The sequence below is a fragment of the Rhipicephalus sanguineus genome, chromosome 10, assembly GCF_013339695.2.
Source record: "Rhipicephalus sanguineus isolate Rsan-2018 chromosome 10, BIME_Rsan_1.4, whole genome shotgun sequence".
In the NCBI taxonomy this organism is placed as follows: domain Eukaryota; kingdom Metazoa; phylum Arthropoda; class Arachnida; order Ixodida; family Ixodidae; genus Rhipicephalus; species Rhipicephalus sanguineus.
Window position 1 is genome coordinate 15163370 of NC_051185.1, and position 19599 is coordinate 15182968.

General features: G+C 45.3%; 1 protein-coding gene across 1 annotated transcript; it reads left to right on the forward strand.

Moving 5' to 3' along the window:
* Positions 1–1543: 1543 nt before the first annotated feature.
* Positions 1544–18966, forward strand: LOC119407101 (syntaxin-12). Its single transcript, XM_037673948.2, has 9 exons — positions 1544–1796; positions 3055–3161; positions 3266–3337; positions 3506–3575; positions 4982–5207; positions 7378–7545; positions 11670–11742; positions 17864–17946; positions 18307–18966. The coding sequence occupies exons 2-9, from the start codon at positions 3122–3124 to the stop codon at positions 18400–18402; spliced, it is 828 nt and encodes a 275-aa protein (XP_037529876.1). The 5' UTR covers positions 1544–1796; positions 3055–3121; the 3' UTR covers positions 18403–18966.
* Positions 18967–19599: the final 633 nt, after the last annotated feature.

A 19599-nucleotide genomic window follows, 5' to 3' on the forward strand; every position in this document is an offset into this window, starting at 1 on the left:
TAAGTCGTTTTCATTTTCTAAAATGCGTATTAGAAAGTGACATCACCGAGCAACATGGTCTCTACCCATCTTGACATGAAACAAACTTCTGTTCCACTCAGGGAATTTCAGCAAAAACACTCAGGGAAAACCTGGAAAACTCAGGGAATTTAGAAATGTCAACTCGGTAGACACCCTGATCAACCAACATTCGATTTACGCGAAAAATGTGAGTCCTGAAATGTGAATCAGGAACTTGAAATTGGTTGTAACTGTGGCACTGCTGCTCCCTTTTGTTGCTTTAGGAAAGTGGCCCTCAAAGTTTGGCAAAAACATTTCATTACACCTTATAAAAAATTTGGTGCAGTTTGTTTGTTACTTTACGTTGCCTTTCTGTTAATGTATATATTCCATTTTCTTGTGCAGTTTCTGATCTGAATCAAAACCTTGCAGCAACATCACATTGCTTTACCCATGCATCATTTTTTTACTCCTCACTAATAAAGATGCTTACTCTTTAGAATGCGTTGTTCTATATTGTTGCCACTGTGTAAATATTGTTTTTAGTTATGCACAATTTACTATTGTGCATCAACCTCAGGAGGCATATATGCATGCATGATTTTCATAATGCTCGCTAATAAAGTTGTTTGCTGCAGCCAATGCCTCCGACTTGTTTTTTGCCACAAATTGTTCTTTTCAATGTGGTGCTTCACACCTATCGAAAATACAATCTGTAATTTCATCTGTGGAGTGGGTCAGTTTCCCATTTGACTAAATTAAAGAGTTACTGAAAAGCCTTGTACAACTGCATGTTTGTTCACATGTGAAAGGCATTCAACCTCAAGAAAACAAATTGTCAGGTGACAGTCTTATTTTTCTTTTACACACCTTTATAAACTGTCTGGCAAATGTCTAATGTCTGCTTATATTGCATTGTAGTTTTGCAGTAATTCTTGGAATCCCTTTGCTTTTGGTTTCGAGGTAACATTGGTCTTTAATGCTCTATGTTCACATATGTGATTACTTTCGAGCCACCGTGCTGACTTCTATTCCTTGCCGATACCTCAGTAACACAGATACTTGTAAACCCTCGCCAGCCATTGCATTTCTTTTCTCTTTTTCTTTTGTTATCACCTGGAGCCTACTTGAATGACTTCATTTATCCATTTGTTATGCTGCCCTGCTTTTGCAGACACACAGTACAGCATTTATAATTGCAAACTAGTGCATTTATAAATGCAAGGACACCAGTGTCGTTTCACCTGCCCAATCACTGCGAATAATACTACATTTTAATGACCTCGAAGTGCTCTGTGCTTCATGGTTGCATAGGGTTCAATTTTCCTTTGCTTCATGTACCTTGGTATCTTAAGCACACTTCTTTGACACACATGAAAAGGTCTTCCGATTCTGACATATCAAATTCTATAGGAGGCGTTGGACCAACGCATTGGTTGGACATACGGAGCGGCCCGAATTGTGCAGTTTCGGTTTCGCTTTTAGCCCGCGTTACCAATGGCGTCACGAATTTCCATGACGCAACAACTGAGGGGGCCACGTGACAGCTGCTTTGCTGGAAAAGCGACCCTCCGCTGCTGCTGCTTCGGCTCGTCTGTGCGGTACCAACATCCTGTCGTCGCCGCGCACGACAGATGTAGATGGGTGCTAATAGCATCGTTGTGCCGTGACGAAAAACATCGACGAACGACAGGCTTCCGATGACAGCTAACGGCGCCAGCGTTGGCGCTCGCTGAAGCCCCCGGCGACTGAAGATCGACAGCCGCTCAGCTGTGGGCATCGCAATCGGCGTCGCGGTAGGCCTACTTCGAACCTGTGTCTGGCTGGTTGTTTTTGCTTTGTCGTCGCAAGCAACGCGCCGTGATTCACCCCTCGTGACCACACTACCCGAGTCCCGTGGAAACCAGATCACGATCGCGTAATCCCGCAGCGAAGGCGAGGTAGACCGTGCTCTCTGTATGCTCGGCACGCCTCCGGTACTGTGACATTCGAAACGCCCATTTACAATCTAGTCTGATGATGTCGCGCCGTGTCTTATTTTTGATGTTTGTTCCTCGTACGGAGGGACATGGGCGGGTGCGTGACGAATTCCTTTCTCATGGTCGTAGCGTCCTTGATGGTGGCTACTCGTCACTCTGGTCTCGAATGCAATTCCAGGTTTTGAGTACGGCACAAGATTTTGCGGATGAAGGTATCTGGCTGCGCTGCAATTTCTCCCGGATTTGGTTTCAGGAAGCGCGCCAAGTGACATAGCGTCGGAATGAATCCCGATTGTGGGTCAATCGGACCATTAGGAGACTAAAATCGGACTGTCCTAGCGTACGCGATATGCATAAGCGCAGTGCAATGTACCCTGTGGGTGACTCATACAGATCGCCGTCCGAATACATTAGCGATGGAAACTGGGTTTTGGAGCGTGGTGCCGCGGCCTTCGAAATGTTCCTTTGTTGAACGAGCAGTCGTGTTTAGTACGCCCCAAAATGCATATGCTCTGCGAAAGGAATATCTCGCCGTGCAAGTTGTATCGCAGCACAATTGCCTATTCAAAGCTTTCCGGAACACACGTTTAATTGTCTGACAACGAAGGCATTCTTATCCAGCCAGTTTGCCTGGCTGGATAAGACAAAAGCTAAAAACATTCGGCACTTCTGAATAGCTGCTTTATGCCTGATAACTGGTATAACAACAGGCCTGACAGGTATATCGGGCATAAGCTGTTATCAGGTATTGCACTGTATTTCATATCTGCACTGAATATGATAGACATGGTCGCTTTGAGCATCCACGATAATGAAACTTCATGTTAAAGAGACAGGGCATGCGAACACGGACACAAGAGTTCGTGGTGTCTTGACTTCTGCTTGTGTCCATGTTTACATGCCCTGTCTCTTTAATATGAATACGTACCAACTAGCTCAGCTCTCTGTTGTTATAGGGAAACTTGATGCAGTGGTATGCGACTCAATATCTTTTAATTTGCAGTTGTGTGTGCTTCCTGTTGTTCTGCTATTCATAATATTGTGCTTTCTGCATTTGTCTCTCCCATTCTTTTAGGAATACATCCAGGAACATCCGAGAGGTTCTTTAAAATTGTAGTTGGCCGACTACGCCCATCACCAACATGGCAACGAAATATGCGAATTTCAGCTCTGGGTCCGGAGGTGGCGTACCTGCATTTCTTTTTCTGCATGTTGAGGTTTCTTCACCTCGGTACTTGTTTCATTTTTTCTTTTAAGCTCACTGATCAATGGCCTTTACCTTGCAGGATCCTCGCACGGAGAATTTCAGAGTCTTTCACAGACGATAGGAACAAATGTCCAAAAAATCAGTCAGAATGGTGAGAGAAGTCTTACTTTGCGTTTTTTTATGCGAAGTTCAGAAGCCTCTTTTTCAGCCAGTTTCTTTAATTTCTTGTCTGTGTTATTTTGAAGATGTCACAAAGAGGATACATGACTGTGTAACTTAGCGATCTCTTTAATTTTTTTTTTTTCACTCCACCTTTCAGTGGGGTCTATGAAAAAGATGGTGCAGCAGCTGGGGACTTCACAAGACTCTGAGTCGTTGCGGTCACAGCTGTAAGTGTTTCATACCCATTTATACAATTTTGTTTTAGTGATGATACCCATTCATACAATTTGATTTTAGTGATGCAACAGTTGTTTTTTTGTTCTGGTCCCAAGAACATTTTTTTGCAACCAAACCCAATTGCGTAGATCAAATTTCATTATCACGATTGGTCCGCTCCTACAGTTTGTGTAGCGTAACCGGTTTTGATAAAGAAATTCAATGTTTGGCTTGGTTGCACAAGAAGTGCCTTTGCGACATCAGTACACTTACCTGCCCACTCTCCCGATTTCTCACCAGTCCTCCCGATTTACGAACACGGCTGTAACTGTTCCAATAAAGAGCCACCCAAAATGAAAATAGTTCTAAAATTTTGCTGGCCTTGAGGAACCAGAACAGCTTGCCGCAGGACCATCACTTCTACCCACTGATGTAAGGGAAGGGGGCGGCCGTCGCATTCGTGTTTGTGGCCTTAGTTAATTACGGTTTGGCATGTTATCTTCATCACGATGAGGAACTCGCGATCGTACATTGTTGTGTGGTGAAGCTTCGGTGTTGTGCAGTGTTGTGTGGTGAAGCGTGCTGAGTGTGGGAAAAGGGTACTGTATTTTGCGGGTCATAGCAGACTTTGTTCTGTGCGCATGTGTAATTAAACATGCACGCTATAATTATGAGCACCAGTATGATCACTGGGATGTAAAAGCTTTAATGCAAACGTTCAGAGCGGTGTATGACGTTACTGCGGCCCTGGAAACCAAGAAATGAAAAAAATTAGCGCAGCTTGACTAGTGGCGCAAGGCTGGAACTAACAGCAGAGCTGGGAAGTCTTCCTGGTTTCTCTATTTTTCTCTCTCTTTCTTCCTCTCTTTCTGTTTTTTGTCCGTTTCTTTCTATTTTGTTTCTGGCTCTTTTTGTTCTCTCTATTTTGCTCCTTCTTTTTTTCTCTCTTTCTTCCCTTTCTTTCTGTATTCCTCACTTCCTCTTTCTTTCTATCTCTTTCTGTAGTTTCTATCTCTTTTTTTGTCTGTTTCTTTCTATCTCTTTCTCTCTCTGTCTGTTTGTTTGTTTCTCTGTCTTTGTATCTTTATTCTTTCTTCCCTTTCACTCTTTCTGTCCTCTCTCTCTCTTTCATTCTCTTGCCCATCCAAGTTATTGCATCCCACGCAGGACAAATTGGCGCACCAGCTGCACATGCTCATGGAGCGAAGCAGAAGATAAAAAAGAGGATGAAGAGAGTGTGCGCGGTTCATGATGATGATAGCTCCTTGTCGAAGCAAACAGGTGGTTTGCAATGTTTAAACAGCTCTGCTGTTTTTTTCTTTTCTTGGTCTTTCTCGTCACCGTCCTTTCTCGTCAGCTCCCAACTCCTCTTCACATTGCAAGTCCTCTCAGTGCGGTGTGGCTTGACATTTTGCAGGCACCAGATCCAGCAGTACACCAATCAGCTGGCCAAGGACACCAATGGGCAGCTCAAGGCCCTGGCGGCCATGCCCTACGGGGAGCAGGGCGCCGGCCGCCTGCTGCGCGAGAAACTCACCAACGACTTCTCCGAGGCCCTGCACCACTTCCAGCTGGTGCAGCGTGCCGAGGCTGACAAGGAGAAGGACTCGGTCAAGCGCGCCCGCGCCGCCTCGGGCATCGGGGTGCGTACACTTGCTATTTTACACCCTTCGTCACTGCAGGTTCCTTTACCAAGACTATTGAATCAGATACAAAAAGAACATAACCTAAATATATCTCTTTGCCTTTAAAGGGGTACCGGCACAAAAATTTTCTGTTGTCGTTTTTTTGCATCAAATTAAAGGCCAAGTCCTCAAAAGCCTACAAAACGTACTGGAAAGCGTAAGTGCGCTCTGGAAAATTAATTGCGGTATGTTGTTAAAAGCAAGTTTCTCTTCATACTGTACCGTGATATCGCGACACAGTATGAGCGTCTCGTCACGTGCTCACACAAGATATCGCGGCCAAATTGCTGTGCTTAAAAGATGAGTATGGCAGAGTAAACTCAGCTGCGAAAATCCGTGTAAGTACCCCTTTAAAGGATCTAGGCCATATATTTGTACGATTCCAAATACTCATGCAAGAGGTTCATGTTCGTTTCATTAACCTTTTTTGTTATGCTTATTACAAAGCGTTCCTCTTTGTAATATCGTTTATTGTTTGAACCATAACTGCTTGTGCATACTATATTAAGATGCGTTAGTCTGTTTTATTTGCCTGCTGTGAAGTTGCCCTGTGTATGAGGTGGCCAGGTTCACCTCAAGCTGCTAATTGCAGCCTGGTCAGCCTCGCAACCCAGCTGCAAATAAATTCAGTTACCTATTGTGCTGCTAGGACTGAAGGGAAGTGCAAACGGGCGTGAACAATGTAGAAAATGTGTAACTGACTTGTGTCGCAGTGCCTGTTAAATTTTTTAAGAAAATCTTTAAAATTCTGGCGAGTTATAAGTTCTTATGTTTCAAAACAGCTCACTTAAAACAAGGTTCTTGGTTATCCATATTGCACATGCATAACATGCACTTCAAATGAAATTAACCCTTTCAGCCCTGGATCTTTTATTTTGGCCGGAGACATTTTTTTGTGCGTGTTTTCGTAATAGATAGGACCTCAGAAGACCAAAAATGAAAAATCGAGCCAGTGGAGCAAGTATTTACGGATTAATTAGCATGAAATCAAATTAGGTCATCAGGGCTCAGTGGCTGTGAAATTAGAAAAATGGCTTGTTTTTTTCTGCTACTCACTAGAGTACACAAAATGTGAACCACATCTCATTTTTCAGTGTGATACTCCTTGAAACACCTTCTGTACAACGTCCCGAAAACGGCGCTTAGCCGCCTCACCTGACGCGCCTCGGCATCACCCATGACTTCGGTCAACCTTTTTCTTGTTCGTGGCTCTCAGCTCTGCATATATGTCACAACTTTGATGTCAATCACAGTGGGGATCATTGAAGAAGTATTTGCCCTAGATTGAGCAGTTTTGGCTTCATCTCAGAGGTGCTAGGGGAAATTTTGTGCGGTGTCGTCAATTGACGACGCCAGGGCCGAAAGGGTTAATGTTCAGTGCACGCTGACAAGTTCTTGTGGATCAAGGATGGCTGTCACGTTTGCACATGTAATGTAATTGTAAAGTAGTGTGCAGACCCAAGTGCTTTGTGGAACAAAAGGCACAGTACACTGTAGCATTAACATAAAGAGGGCGTCATTTATTGCTCCTACTAATCAATGATACCAGCTGGCTCATACATCAATTTGAAGACGAGTGCTTATAAGAGCCACAAATTATCGCAGTCACTCGGTGCTGTTATTGAAACTTTCACGCCATCAGCCGTCTCAGCCGCATAACAGCAACACCGACTCTCGCCACTGCAAATGTGTTATGCGAGGATGTGAGTGTTGTGTACGGAAAATGGGGGGCTTGGAAACTTCATCCTAGCATGCAAGCAGTTTTTTCTGTCAATTCAAAACATGTAAACCTGTGTGTATGTTGAAAAAACATTGTTTGAGTTGATGTTCATTGTCTTTTTTTCAAAGAGTAGCTATGTATTACAAGAATAAATGTATATAGGTGTATATGCATGTATGTATATGTTTTTCTTTCTTGTTTTCTTTCATCTCTGTACATACTTTGTTGCATATTGTACTGGACTGGCCACTAGCCACTTTAGGCCATCGGTCCAAATAATCCTTGTGTCAAATTTTTCTTTCTGAAAATGAAGTTACATTGATTGATTGAGTGATTGATTGAAAAGCCAAGTACCTCCACAATAATCACTGCCCCACACCGCTCCCTTCCTCGCCGCTGTGCTTACAGTTTGAGTCATCGAGCAGCCGGGGTGGCGCAGGCAACCTGATTGAGTTGGCTTCGCCGGTGCAAGCGCAGCAGCCGCAGCAGCAGCAGGCACAGAGCTTTGCCCAAATGGACGAGCAGGTGAACATCGAGATGCTCCGGGAACGGGAACAAGCCATCCGCAAACTTGAGGTGAGAGGCACGCACCTAGAAACGAATGTCATGCTAGGGTGTCTGGATAGAGAAATCTCACCATGAGCGTCAGTATGCTGCTGCTAGGGATTACTGGTTGTTGTGCTCTGTAGCAGGGTGAAGAACAAATATGGTCTTCACGGGACACTAAAGAGAAAAACGATCTTTCTCGTAATTAGTAAATTACTCTTTCGCAATACCAAAATCGCCATGCTTGCGGCGAGAAGACGTTTGATAAACGAAAAAATGCGGGTGCCGATGCCGTTTGTTGCACCAACCGCTGTGGCGTCATAGATTTCTTCAGCATCTACTAGGGCCTACGTAGTTCCTAATAGGTAAAAATTACTAAGTACATTGTTCACTGAGGGGGCCAGAGACTTAAACATACCAAGTTTCAGTGAAATTTCGTTGAGCCAATGTCGCCAAAATACAAAAGATTCTGTAATAGATTGAGCGCAAACGGACGAGACACAAGAAGACAAGACGACTACGCGAGCGCTCTTGTCTTGTCTTCTTGTGTCTCATCCGTTTGCGCTCGATCTGTTACAGAATGAACCAATTCGCCCAACAAAGCATTTTATTAATTTACAAAAGATTCTATTTGAAATCTGTGATGTCACGTGCGGAGATTTCGGTGTGAAATTTAAAAATGAAACCTTTTCCTTGGTTTTCTCCTCTGATATTATGCCTATAAAGGTTAATATAATGACATCAGTGTTTTCAGAGTACGATGTACCAGTCCCAACTGATCCATCATTTCACTTTAGTGTCCCGTCAAGGGGTACTGACACGAAAATTTTCAGCCGTTATTTCTTGCGTCAAGTGAAAGGCCAAATGTTCAAGAGCCTAAAAAATGTACTGGTAAGCATGAGGGCACCCTGAAAAGTTAACCACAATATATATTTAAAAGATAGTTTCGGTTTATACCGTACCCTGACGTATCAACACAGTATGACCTTGTCACATGGTCACGCAAGATACAGTGGAACTTCGATTATACGACTTTCAGGGGACCGCGCAAAATCGTCGTATAATCCGGGCGTCGTATAATCGAAAAACCGAGAATATAGGCAGTGACGGTCATTTTTGCCCCACAACAGCGGGCACATAATGCCTAAGAAAGTCCGCGGCACAAACGTACGCTGCTCCGAGGAACGTAGATTAAATTAATTGAAAAAATGACAACCACGCATTTCATCGGAGGTGTGAACGAACCTTTATTTCTCACCTTTTAAAAAAATCTGTGATTTTCTTCTGAGAGTTTGCCCAGCCACGACGCATCAGCTTTCTTTCGATAGCTGCAACATCTGGCAGCAAGTCGCCGATCTCATCGCGTGCGCAAGCAAACCGCCGAATGTGGTCGACGTAGCACAACACGTCCGCGTAAGTCCGAACGGACACGCTAGCCTCTGCAGCGTCGTCCATCTCTTCCTCGTCGGAAGTTCCCGCAGTGTCGGGACGCACAGTTTCGATAATGTCATCCAGCGACACTTCACTGCACACTGCAACGTCGTCGTCGGCACCAACATAGTCCGCGAAAGATCCAGGCAGCTCCAGGCTGCCGAACTCTGGTTCATCGTCAACAGGCAGTGCAGCTTCACTGGTAGAACAAGCACCACTTCTATTAAAGCCGCAGTGCCTGAAGGAGTTGGCGATAGTTTCTGGCGTGACTGCGTCCCATGCACTAGCAATGTAGTGCATTGCGTCAAGCACAGAAAGTTTCTTATCCAACTGCTTGCGTTCCATGCCCGCCAGCCGACGCTGCACCAGAAACTTCCGATATTTCTGTTTCATGCACTTGATGACGCCAGCGTCAAGTGGCTGCAGCTGGCTAGTGCAATTGGGGGGCAGAAATACAACTTTCACATTTCTCAAATGCGACATATCTGATGGATGGCATGGCGCATTGTCAAGCAGAAGAAGAATCTTTCTGTTCTTAGCCCCCATTTTGGAGTCCAGCTGCTGCAGATATGTAGAAAACATAGCAGCCGTCATCCAGGCTTTCCGGTTGAACGTGTACTGGCACGGCAGCCTTTTCAAATTCTTGAAGCATCGCGGCTTCTCAAACTTGCCGATCACGAGGGCAGGAAGCTTTTCAGAGCCGTCTTCATTAGCGCAAAGCAATACGGTAAGACGCTCTTTGCTTCGCTTACCCCCGTGACAGCTCTCTCCTTTGAATGCCAATGTCTGTTCTGGCTGCATATTATAAAATAATCCAGTTTCGTCTGCGTTGAACACGTCGGACGGTTTGTATTCCCGTATCAATTCCGGCAGCAATGCAGTCCACTTTTCTACAGTGTCGGAGCTGACTGACGCGCTCTCTCCACAGCAGCGGCTGTACACAACTCCACTGCGTTTTTTAAAGCGATCCAACCAGCCATTGGAGGCTTTAAAGTCGTCAATGCCGCAGCGCAATGCAACTGTCTCAGCCTTCTCCTTCAAAATTGCGCCATCCACGGCGATTCCTGAACTGCGGGCCTGACGCAACCACTCAACGAGGGCCTTCTCCATGGCAGCATATTTGCCATCTTTCGCGGCCTTCCTGTTCAGGCCGAACTTTGCCGCATTTAGTAGGATGCTGTCCTTCTTCGCGAGGATCGTTTTCAGCGACGACTCGGGAATGTTCAGGTCGCGGGCAATGCTGGCCTTTGTTGCTCCGTTCCGCTTCTCTGCCTCCTCGATTATGCGAAGCTTTTCTCCGAGCGTCAGCGGTTTTCGGTTCCGCGACATTGCGAGACGCAGCACTCGCAACCAAAAGTTCGAAAGCTTCCTCGCACACCAATGACCGAACACAGAAAATTTTGCACGTGGACACAGCAGCTGCGGCGCAGCACAACCAACCGATGAGGCAAACACGTGAAGGAATGGCTGAATGGCAGCAGCACGGCAGTAGGCCTATTCGATTTGCAAGCTTCGACCAATCGCGAGCGGCTAAAACGCCCCAGCCCTCTGGTAGCTAGACAGCGGCGAGTTCCGGTTCCCGCGGCTGTCGCAAACATTGGCTCAACAATCGCCGTTCAACACGTCCGGTATAACGACACGAAATGTAGTGAAAGTTATCGTATACTAGAAAGCGAGCTCGAGATTATCTGCCATGTTATCTGCTCACAACGGTCACTGCGGTCACAACGGTCACGGTCACTACAAAACCACCCAAAAGAAGAGAGAGAGAGAAAAAAAAAGCGACAACGGAAGTGCGCAGTGCAATGCGACAAAACGAATGCGCTCCGGCTGGCTCCGGCCAACGTTGGCTCTGGCTAGCTATGGCCGACCGCGTGTCGAAAAATTGAAGAGGCCCTGTGGTGGCAGCGCGGATACGAACTCGGTTCCTCGGTTTCCCGACTTTTTTCGCCCGGCCGCAGTGTGTTTGCGTGCCAGCCCGCGTCATCGTAGGTCTTTTTTTTTCTCGGACAGTCCAGCAAAGCGTCGTACGAGGCGGGGCCGGCGTAAAATTGCGTCGTACAATTGAGGTTTTTAATACATTATTTCTATGGGGGTTTTGCCGGGACCAAGCCAATTCGTCGTAAAACGCGGGTCGTCGCAGGACCGGGGGACGTATAATCGAAGTTCCACTGTACCGCAATTTTTCCACAATTTCTCTGCTCTGTGGCTGCATTGGTGACCTACTAGCATCCATTTTTAATGTTTTGGTACCTGACGTCATCGCAACTAGCAATACCGGTGCGTGAAGTCACCAGAATTGATATTGTATCCTGACGTCATGATAGTGTCGATGTCAGTAGGTACATTGTGTGAAAATGGATTTTAATGTGGAAGTAAAATATCTTATTATCGTTTTTCTGAGGTTCACGCTTGCTCAGAGCCATCTGCATATTTAAGCGATTTGTATGACAGATTTAAACTCTACTTCAAAAGTTAGTGTCAGTGCCCCTTAAGAAGCTAAATTTCTATTTTTTTTCTTTTGACATGACAGACTGGCAGGTGAGAAGCGCCACTGCGATGACAGGCATATAAAATTTATCTTTTTATATCTTGTAGTTGGAGCGTTTATGTCAACGCTCAGTTATGACTAGAAATGTCTGTATGCAAAACTTTAGACTGGAGTTGTGTGTTGCCTTCTTCAATTTTGGCATCAACATCTTGCTTTCTTTACTGTTACACAGAACGACATTGTGGATGTGAATGCAATATTCAAGGACCTTGCGACGTTGGTTCACGATCAAGGAGACATGATAGGTAAGGAGTGTGAAGCATGTTTATATGGCCCGCTATTGCCGGTCTATACGTGGTATATTTGCGATACTTGGCACCACTGTAACATGGTTATTGGGTGTTTTGCAAATTGCAGCTGTGTTCTACGTAATCAGAAATCATGGCAAACAAATTTTGGCGTTGGTCTGTGTATGTCGGGATGATACTTTGTATGGCAAACAAATTTTGTGGAAATCTCCGATGTGGAGAAATGTCCGTGGAAAAAAAAAAAAAGTCATCCACCCAACTGTAACACGAAGCTGCAAAAACAATTTTTTGGGTTTGTGAGGAGAGATCCTTGTCCTGGTATTGAACTTGAGACCAACGCTTTTTCTTGGAAAGTTGCCCTGTCAACTGACATAACAAGGAGACTAACCTGATGGTAACACAAGATTGTATAAACCAATTTCAAGCCCTGGGACCCTGAATATACCTATACTTGCAGACAACTTTTCTTGGCAATGAAGGAGAGGCTATGTGGGAGGAGCTACTGCACATGTACTGCTCCGCAAAGTAGTCCGGTTCGGCACGCGTTTCAAATTTAGTTTCGGTTTGTGAACCTTCCCTATCTGCTGTGACGGCCGTTCGATTATTCAAGCGGCCGTGCTTGCATAGTAACATTGTGTACCATTTGCTTCGTCTGCTTAGACAGCCATTTGTTAGTGAAATTCGTCACGAGCTCCTTCGGCGAGTCTTCAGAAAAGCTGGAGGGTGACGAAAGCTCACCTGAAGACGAAGACTCCATTTTGACTGGGAGGTGCATGTAAAAGGTGTGATGTTTTCACACGTGTAAAAACGCGAAATGAAACAGCATAAAGTAAAACAGATATAAGTAATCTCCTTGGTGCGTGCTGCAACTCTCTTCAAACAGCGTCCCGTAGAAAATAAAGCAATGTTGTTGTTTTTAATTCTCATGCAGAAAACACGGGCGCAATAGCGGGACTATATTCTTCAGCGGTAGCAACTGCTTGTTTTGGCTCTGTAGCCTTCCCTTCATTGCCAAGAAAAGGTGTCCGCGAGTATAGTAGATTACAGCAAGATGGCAAGTTGGGCCAGTTGGTTAAAGTTCATGTTTGAAAATTTGGTTGAAGCGCACCGAAAAACACAGACTAGAAGAAGCAGACAGGACAGGAAATTAGTTGTGCTGAAATCTGTACGGTAGAGCTGTGCGAATAGCAAAATTTTGGGTGCGAAGCGAATTCGAATAATAAAGATTGAGTGCGAATCGAATTGAATAATTTCGAATAATTTTCGAATATTTCTCAAACATTTTTCGAATAATTCGAAGTGAAATTACAGAAAAAGTTGCAGAGAATCCCTAAGTATGTTCTTGTGAGATAGCAACATGAAAGTGTTTCTTTTTGCTAGGTTGATGAAGCGCTGGTGGGGTCATATTTCATAGTTGTCTTTCTTATCAAGAATGAGGCAATGTAGAGGCCGAATTGTATTTATGTACATGATTTGGTGCAACCAAAGTGTTGCCGACAACACCTTACAGTTGATAGGCAGAGATGCCATTTCCTCAGCCTCTCCTCCTCTTTCAACTGCTGTGGAAGGCCAACTGATGTGGCGGACAAGGGTGTGCTCCCTTCAAGTCCGGAGTTCCAAATCTGCCTCGTAGACGTCGATATATAAGAACATCTGAAATTTTGGATGCTAAAAAGCTTCGGCGTCCGATTTTTCGGACTTCCTGCCCAAATTTCAGGTCCAAAACAGCATTAATTGAGCCCCCAACTCTGCCCAGTGATGTGATAGCTGCGCCAATTGTGCCAAACTGCGCCAAGACATGAAACCTGCTACATCCTGCTACATCACCGCTGTTCTGCGCTAAAACTGCGCCAAACTATAAGCACACTAGTGGAAAAACGTGCGCAGCGCGCCGCCGGCGTCAAAACGCGACACTCCAAAGCTGCCGCATGGAAAATTTTTCGTGCCACGAGAGGAATGGGTTCGTGCATCATTTTTCGCGACACGCTGCCCGGCGCTTTCTGGGGGACCTGACCAGGCGCAGATTGATGGGTAGGCTAGTTAAGCGCTGGTTTGGCTTGCTCAGGCTTTTGGGGGCCGACATAACCCTCTTCAGACTGCTGTAAATTGGCGTGACCCCATAAAAATGCACCTTGGAAGGAGCGGCTCGCCGCGAGCTGGTGTGACCGCACCGCCGCAGCAACACAGAAGTAAAGTTTCAGCTGTTAGTACAGCGGCGTCCATGACTGTCTTATTTTTGCCCCCTTTTTTAAGTTCCGCTACTCGAACCAGTGTTATACCCCTATCACACGGACAACCTTAACCGTGGTTAGGGGTAGCTACACAGAAGAAATAACAGCACTTAGTCGCCTAACCGCGGTTATCGCGGACCAAGAAGCTGGGAGGATGGCGGACAAGCATCGCACCAGCCGTGAACTGGAGCTTCGTGTTGTTTGAGGATTTTCACTGAACGCGACTCCAGTCGGGGAGCAAAACTCGTGGAAAAATAGGTTCGCCGTGGAACGGCTTCGAACAAAGACTATTCCGTCCTCGGCGGGATTAGCAAAAAGCGTATCGCGCTACCCGTTTCTCGGGGGAATTGCTTATAGCATTGTTCGTGTCTCGCTGTCTCAAAGCCTCAGGTCGTTCCACCAAGTCCATAACAAGATGGACGAAAATGGTGACACTATATCATCTTGGAGTCGCCAAGGCAGCGATGGCAGTGGATTTTGCATTGTCTGCAGTCAGACTATTAACCGCGAACAGCATGGTTTTGCAGCGATAAAGCGACATGCTACAAGCAAGAGGCCATTGAGGCCACGAAGCAGCACCGGAATTCAGCAGGTGTACTGAAAACTCCGAAGACCTGCACATCAGACGTATTTGGACTTGACAAAAATTGCAACCCAATCTGATCCAGGCTTTTTGCGAACCCATAGTAAACCAATTTAGGAGGCGTTGATGTAAACGTAACCTGCTGATGCGGATTCGTGAAATTCCCCAGCCGTCGAGCGACGGTCGAGAGCAGAATGCCGTAGCTTCGGAAGTACGCGCGCGGCCAGCGCGCACACTGTCAGAACTGTGGTTATTGTTTGCCACAACCGCTGTGGGCGAAACCGCGGTCGCTCTTGACACTATCATGTATGGCGACGGCGAAACTGACGGAACTCCGAAACTGCACGCGCGTTCAACGCCCACCCAGTCCAAGTGACGCTGCTTCCCGCAAACGCCGCGGACAAAACCGCGGCAGATGCGATTATAGATAGCAACAACCGACGTAGTTTTGAAGGCACGTGCGCGGCCAGCGCAGGCGGATTGAAAACGGAACTACCATTTGCCGCAACCGCCGCGCACGAAACCACGGTCGCTATCAACGCAATCATCGATAGTGACTGCGAGCTCCGAAGGTACGCGGCTAACGCAGCGGTAGATTTAAAGGCGTAAAAAAATGCACGAAGCAGTGGCGTAGCCAGCCCCCCCCCCCCCCGGAATTTGTTTTTGCTACGGCATACAGAGCCGGAAACGACACTTGACCACATCTGCCTGCCCGGCTCCCACTTCAAATCATGAAGGTTCCCCCCACCCTCCGAAAAAAATGTCTGCCTACGCCCCTGGCACGAAGCCTTTCGGCGTTCTTGTAGATCTTCACTTGTCACTATGGTGGAGCGGACTTCACTTAGTTTTCAGTTCGCCTCATGTGAAGCTTTGATGCGCGCTTTCGCAGCAGCCAGCTGCGCCGTCCCTTATTGGTCCGTTCACATGTGTCCCAGAAAGGCATACGCGAGTTCTTTTGATGGAAATAAATGTTTTGTGCGTACATCGTTGTTTGAAAACAGGTTTTGCTAGTTTTTTGATGATACGAAATTTTGCCCAATACGAATATTGTCACTCCCCCTTCAGATTCGTATCACCGAGATTCTACTGTAGCTGGGAAACCTTACCTGCGTTGTTTGTTTGGCCACCCTAAGCCATTATAAGACCGCAACGCCACTGTTTACGCTTGCGAGGCTGTTCTGTGATCCAATGGTGTTATGCAAACACCCATTACTGGACAGAACTTTTCATTTGAAAAGAGTTCCTCCTTATTTGACTGTTTTGTTTCACACGGTTCATTTTTCCACTTGGCAGTGAGCTTTTAGCTGCTCCAGAATCTGTTTTCTCTGCTCCCAAACCCGTTTTTGACTGCTCCAAAAGCCGTTTTACCTGCTCCAAAACGCACTTTTTGCTGCTCCAAAAACGTGCTCCAAAACAGCTTCAGTCAATCACATCACTGTCTGCCACATCTTTCATCTCCATATTGGAACCAGCGTTTTCTTGAGTTAATACATTTGCGACCGTAGCGGAGCTTGAAAGGCAGCTTTGCAGCAATACGGGGGTGTGATGAGGTGAAGCATATTGAAAAATCTAGGGGCCACTTTTAATCGGACGTTGACTGTCTCTTGCCTTAGTTCGACCGTAACGGAGCTTGAAAGGCAGCTTTGCCGCAATACGGGGGTGTGATGAGGTGAAGTATATTGAAAATCTAGGGACCACTTCCAACCGGACTTTGTCTCTTGGCTAAGTTCGACCGTAACGGAGCTTGAAAGGCAGCTTTGCCGCAATACGAGAGTGTAATGAGGTGAAGCATATTGAAAATCTCAAGGGGTCACTTTCAACCGGACGTTGACTGCATTTGTCTTTGGGAAGTTCGAATAGTTCGAATAGTAAAATTTCAGTGCGAATCGAATAGCAAACACTATTCGAAAAATATTCGAAATTTCGAATATTCGCACACCCCTACTGTACGGTCACGAAAGTGTTATGACGTTTTCGTGAAGTTTGATGGTTGTCATGTGTGTACATAACTCTTAAAAAAAAAGCTCGAATGCAGGCACTTCTATCACAGCATGCTTCTTGGGTGTTCATTATAAACTTTGGTCATAGACTAATGTGCTCATGCCCTTATTAAGGAGACCATTGAAACTAGTTTATATGCAACAGACTTTTTTTCTATGCTATATGGCCACACCTGCAGTGCCATTTGTGTACAAAAAATAAAAAAATCGGACCCTAGTTTTTGTTTCTTTTTCTTGTTTTCAGCAAACAACAGGCATGGGCGAGAGAGAAGCATCTCTTTATTGAATCGCAACTTGTGTAACTAGCCAACATTCAGCTTTGTAAGGCAGGAAAAAATAAAGGTTTAAAGACTACTGCATGGTGCACAAGCCCTTATGATCTGGTTGAGTTTGTAACTTCACCGGTCCGTAAAAGCCACTTATTAGAGGAAAGTATTCAATCTAGACATTTAGCATGAGGACAGTGGTGGGGGGGTACACGTCTATTCAGTTTACAAATGTGAGATACAGTCGCATTTGTAGACTTATAGCGTCTAAGTATGAAAACAAGGAGCCGATGTGTTCGTGCTGTTTTGACAAGCAGGGCAGGATAATCGGCATCTGCTTTAAGTTCGAGGGACATCGCTTGACCTTTTTCTTTCCACGTCTGTGACGCAGAGTGACATCCGAGCGCTAGGGAGATTGGCGGACGCGAAACTGGTTCTAATTTTTTTTTGTGCTTTCTCGAGATGGTCGGCTATCTCGTCACCCGAGCTGCCTCCAGAGCGAGCAGCAGATGAGAATGGGCAGATAGCACCGAAGTTGACACCGTTGCATCAAACTATTTGTGCTGCAAGGAAAGACCATACTCCTCGCTCCGACAGCTTCCAGTGACACCTGACGCACCAGCTCGTTGTGACATAATTTACTTCTTAAGTTTTACAGGGGCTTAACTATGCTATTACTGGTAAAGATAGACTATGCTCTATTCTAAAGGTGCCATAAATCTATCTTGGCAAGGTCAAATGAACATCACAACTGTGCTTTGCGTCTTTGACGTGACTTATAGTTCTGGTGCTGTTATTATAATGCGAAATTTAAGAAATGGTAGTGTAGCTTTCATAGTTTCATCTACTCACTTTTTTATCAGCAATTAGACAAAAACAGAGCCTTTAAAGAATACATTGTCAATCTAAACTGATTTAATGACTTCCTCAATGCATCCTTTTCACTGGTTCTTGACGTACATTTTCTGAAAGCTTGTCAATGGCCTAATTCTCTAACACATTCTTAGTTATTATTTTTTTTATCTGTCCTAATTGCAGACAGCATTGAAGCAAATGTGGAGAGTGCCGCGGTGCATGTTGAAGAAGGGGTCCAGCAAGTTGCAAAGGCGAGGCAGCATCAGGTTTGTGTTCTTTCACTCAAACCACTTTTAGGCTTAGTTGATGTGATTTTTATCGCTGGAGATATTTCTGTGCTATGTGGAAGTGCTCGATATTGCTGATATTTTCTAAGTTCTGCATTTCTACTCCCTGGCATTGTCTGCACCCTCACTTTCGCAGAGACTACACTTTAGATTTCTTCGAGACGGTTTTTGTGTCTACAGTTCTAAAGGGCTTCCAGTGTGAGATTTGCAGTTCATGTTCCATTTGCGAAGTTATTCAGTGTTGAACTTGATTTTATATTCTTCATTCTATTATTGCTCGTTCTCTATATGTATCTTCTTTTTTCTTTTTTTCTTTTGCCCACCACCTCGTCCAAACAGGAGAAGGCTCGGAAGAAGATGTTTTGTCTGTTTATCATCGGCGTTATCGTTCTGGCCACACTGATAACGATAATTGTAGTGTCCGTCAAGAGCTAACCTGAACGAGGCAACATTGCAGGGAGCCTGCCTGTTCGTCTGGCTGTGTGTCCGAGGCCGTGGAAAAACAACAGGGGGAATTGAAGAAAGAAAGAAAAGAAAAAAAAAACTCCACCACCTTTGCACGTCTGCTTGGAAGATGACCTTGTCGACGACATCTCGAACTGTGCTCGCGGCTCACTATTTACCGGCAAACGAAGTGCCGCCGGCTCCGTAACATTCCACGCAGAGATTTAGTTGTCCAAAGAGGTCTGAGCTTGTTGGGTGTTTTTGCGGCTAGAAGGGACATGGCGTGAGTTTGTTTGCTTAGTTGGCACGCTAATTCCTACTGTTGTTATGGAGCCGAGTCACTTTGGACGCAGAGACAAAAGCTAACCATGCACGAGTCTTACCCTTCCATCGACCATGTTTGTTTCTTTTTTCTTTTTTGTTTGCCCTTCCCCCCTCCTCTTGTCTGTTGGCCTAAATAGCCAGTGATGTACATACACTAATATATTCTGGTTGCTCAGACAAGGGTACACCATTGTCCTGTTTGAAGTGACAAATAAAACAGTATGCAAAGAAGCTCGCTTTGTCTCTTGTCTAGTTTTTACAGCAGGGCTGTCTTAATTTGCCCAGTCTCATGTCGTACTAGTAATAGGTCATGTGACCAGAGGGCGAGAGAACAAAGAAATAAAAATGAAATGATGATGACAAGCGTTATGGCTTGCAAGCAGGGGATAATCGACAACAATTTGCTGCGTTTGTAAATCAGTGCCAGGTATTGTCAAGCCGGCTTTACGCAGGCACATTATTAGCTGGAAATGGTTGTTAGAAACAAAAGCTAATGAAGTATCCACATGCAATAAGTGTTCCAGGTGAAGCCAGCTTTTGTTGCTTGTCTGCTTCAGGACAAAGGCCTCGAGAGCACGCTTACCGTGCTTTCGTTGCTGATTGCATAATCTACTGTACAGTAACCAACACATGATCAAACATGTTCAGCACGACCTTAACAACGTGCAAACATGGTGTAATCATTGGCTAATGAACCTAAGTCATAACTAGTATAAACTTCTCTTTGTCTCGCTGTAACCCTCTCATGTTTACCTACTTGATTGCTAATGTTAAAGTAGAATCGGTCTATTCTTTCAAATAGTGCGGTGTCACTGTCCTGGCATCGTCTCACTACTAACATCATTTCAGCTACTAATAGATCAC

Bases quoted from the DNA above. Each gene is read 5' to 3' on its own strand.
- LOC119407101 (XM_037673948.2), top strand. From the start codon at position 3,122: ATGGCAACGAAATATGCGAATTTCAGCTCTGGGTCCGGAG. The intron at 3,576-4,981 runs GTAAGTGTTTCA...GACATTTTGCAG, and splicing joins GAGTCGTTGCGGTCACAGCT to GCACCAGATCCAGCAGTACA. The intron at 11,743-17,863 runs GTAAGGAGTGTG...TCCTAATTGCAG, and splicing joins CGATCAAGGAGACATGATAG to ACAGCATTGAAGCAAATGTG.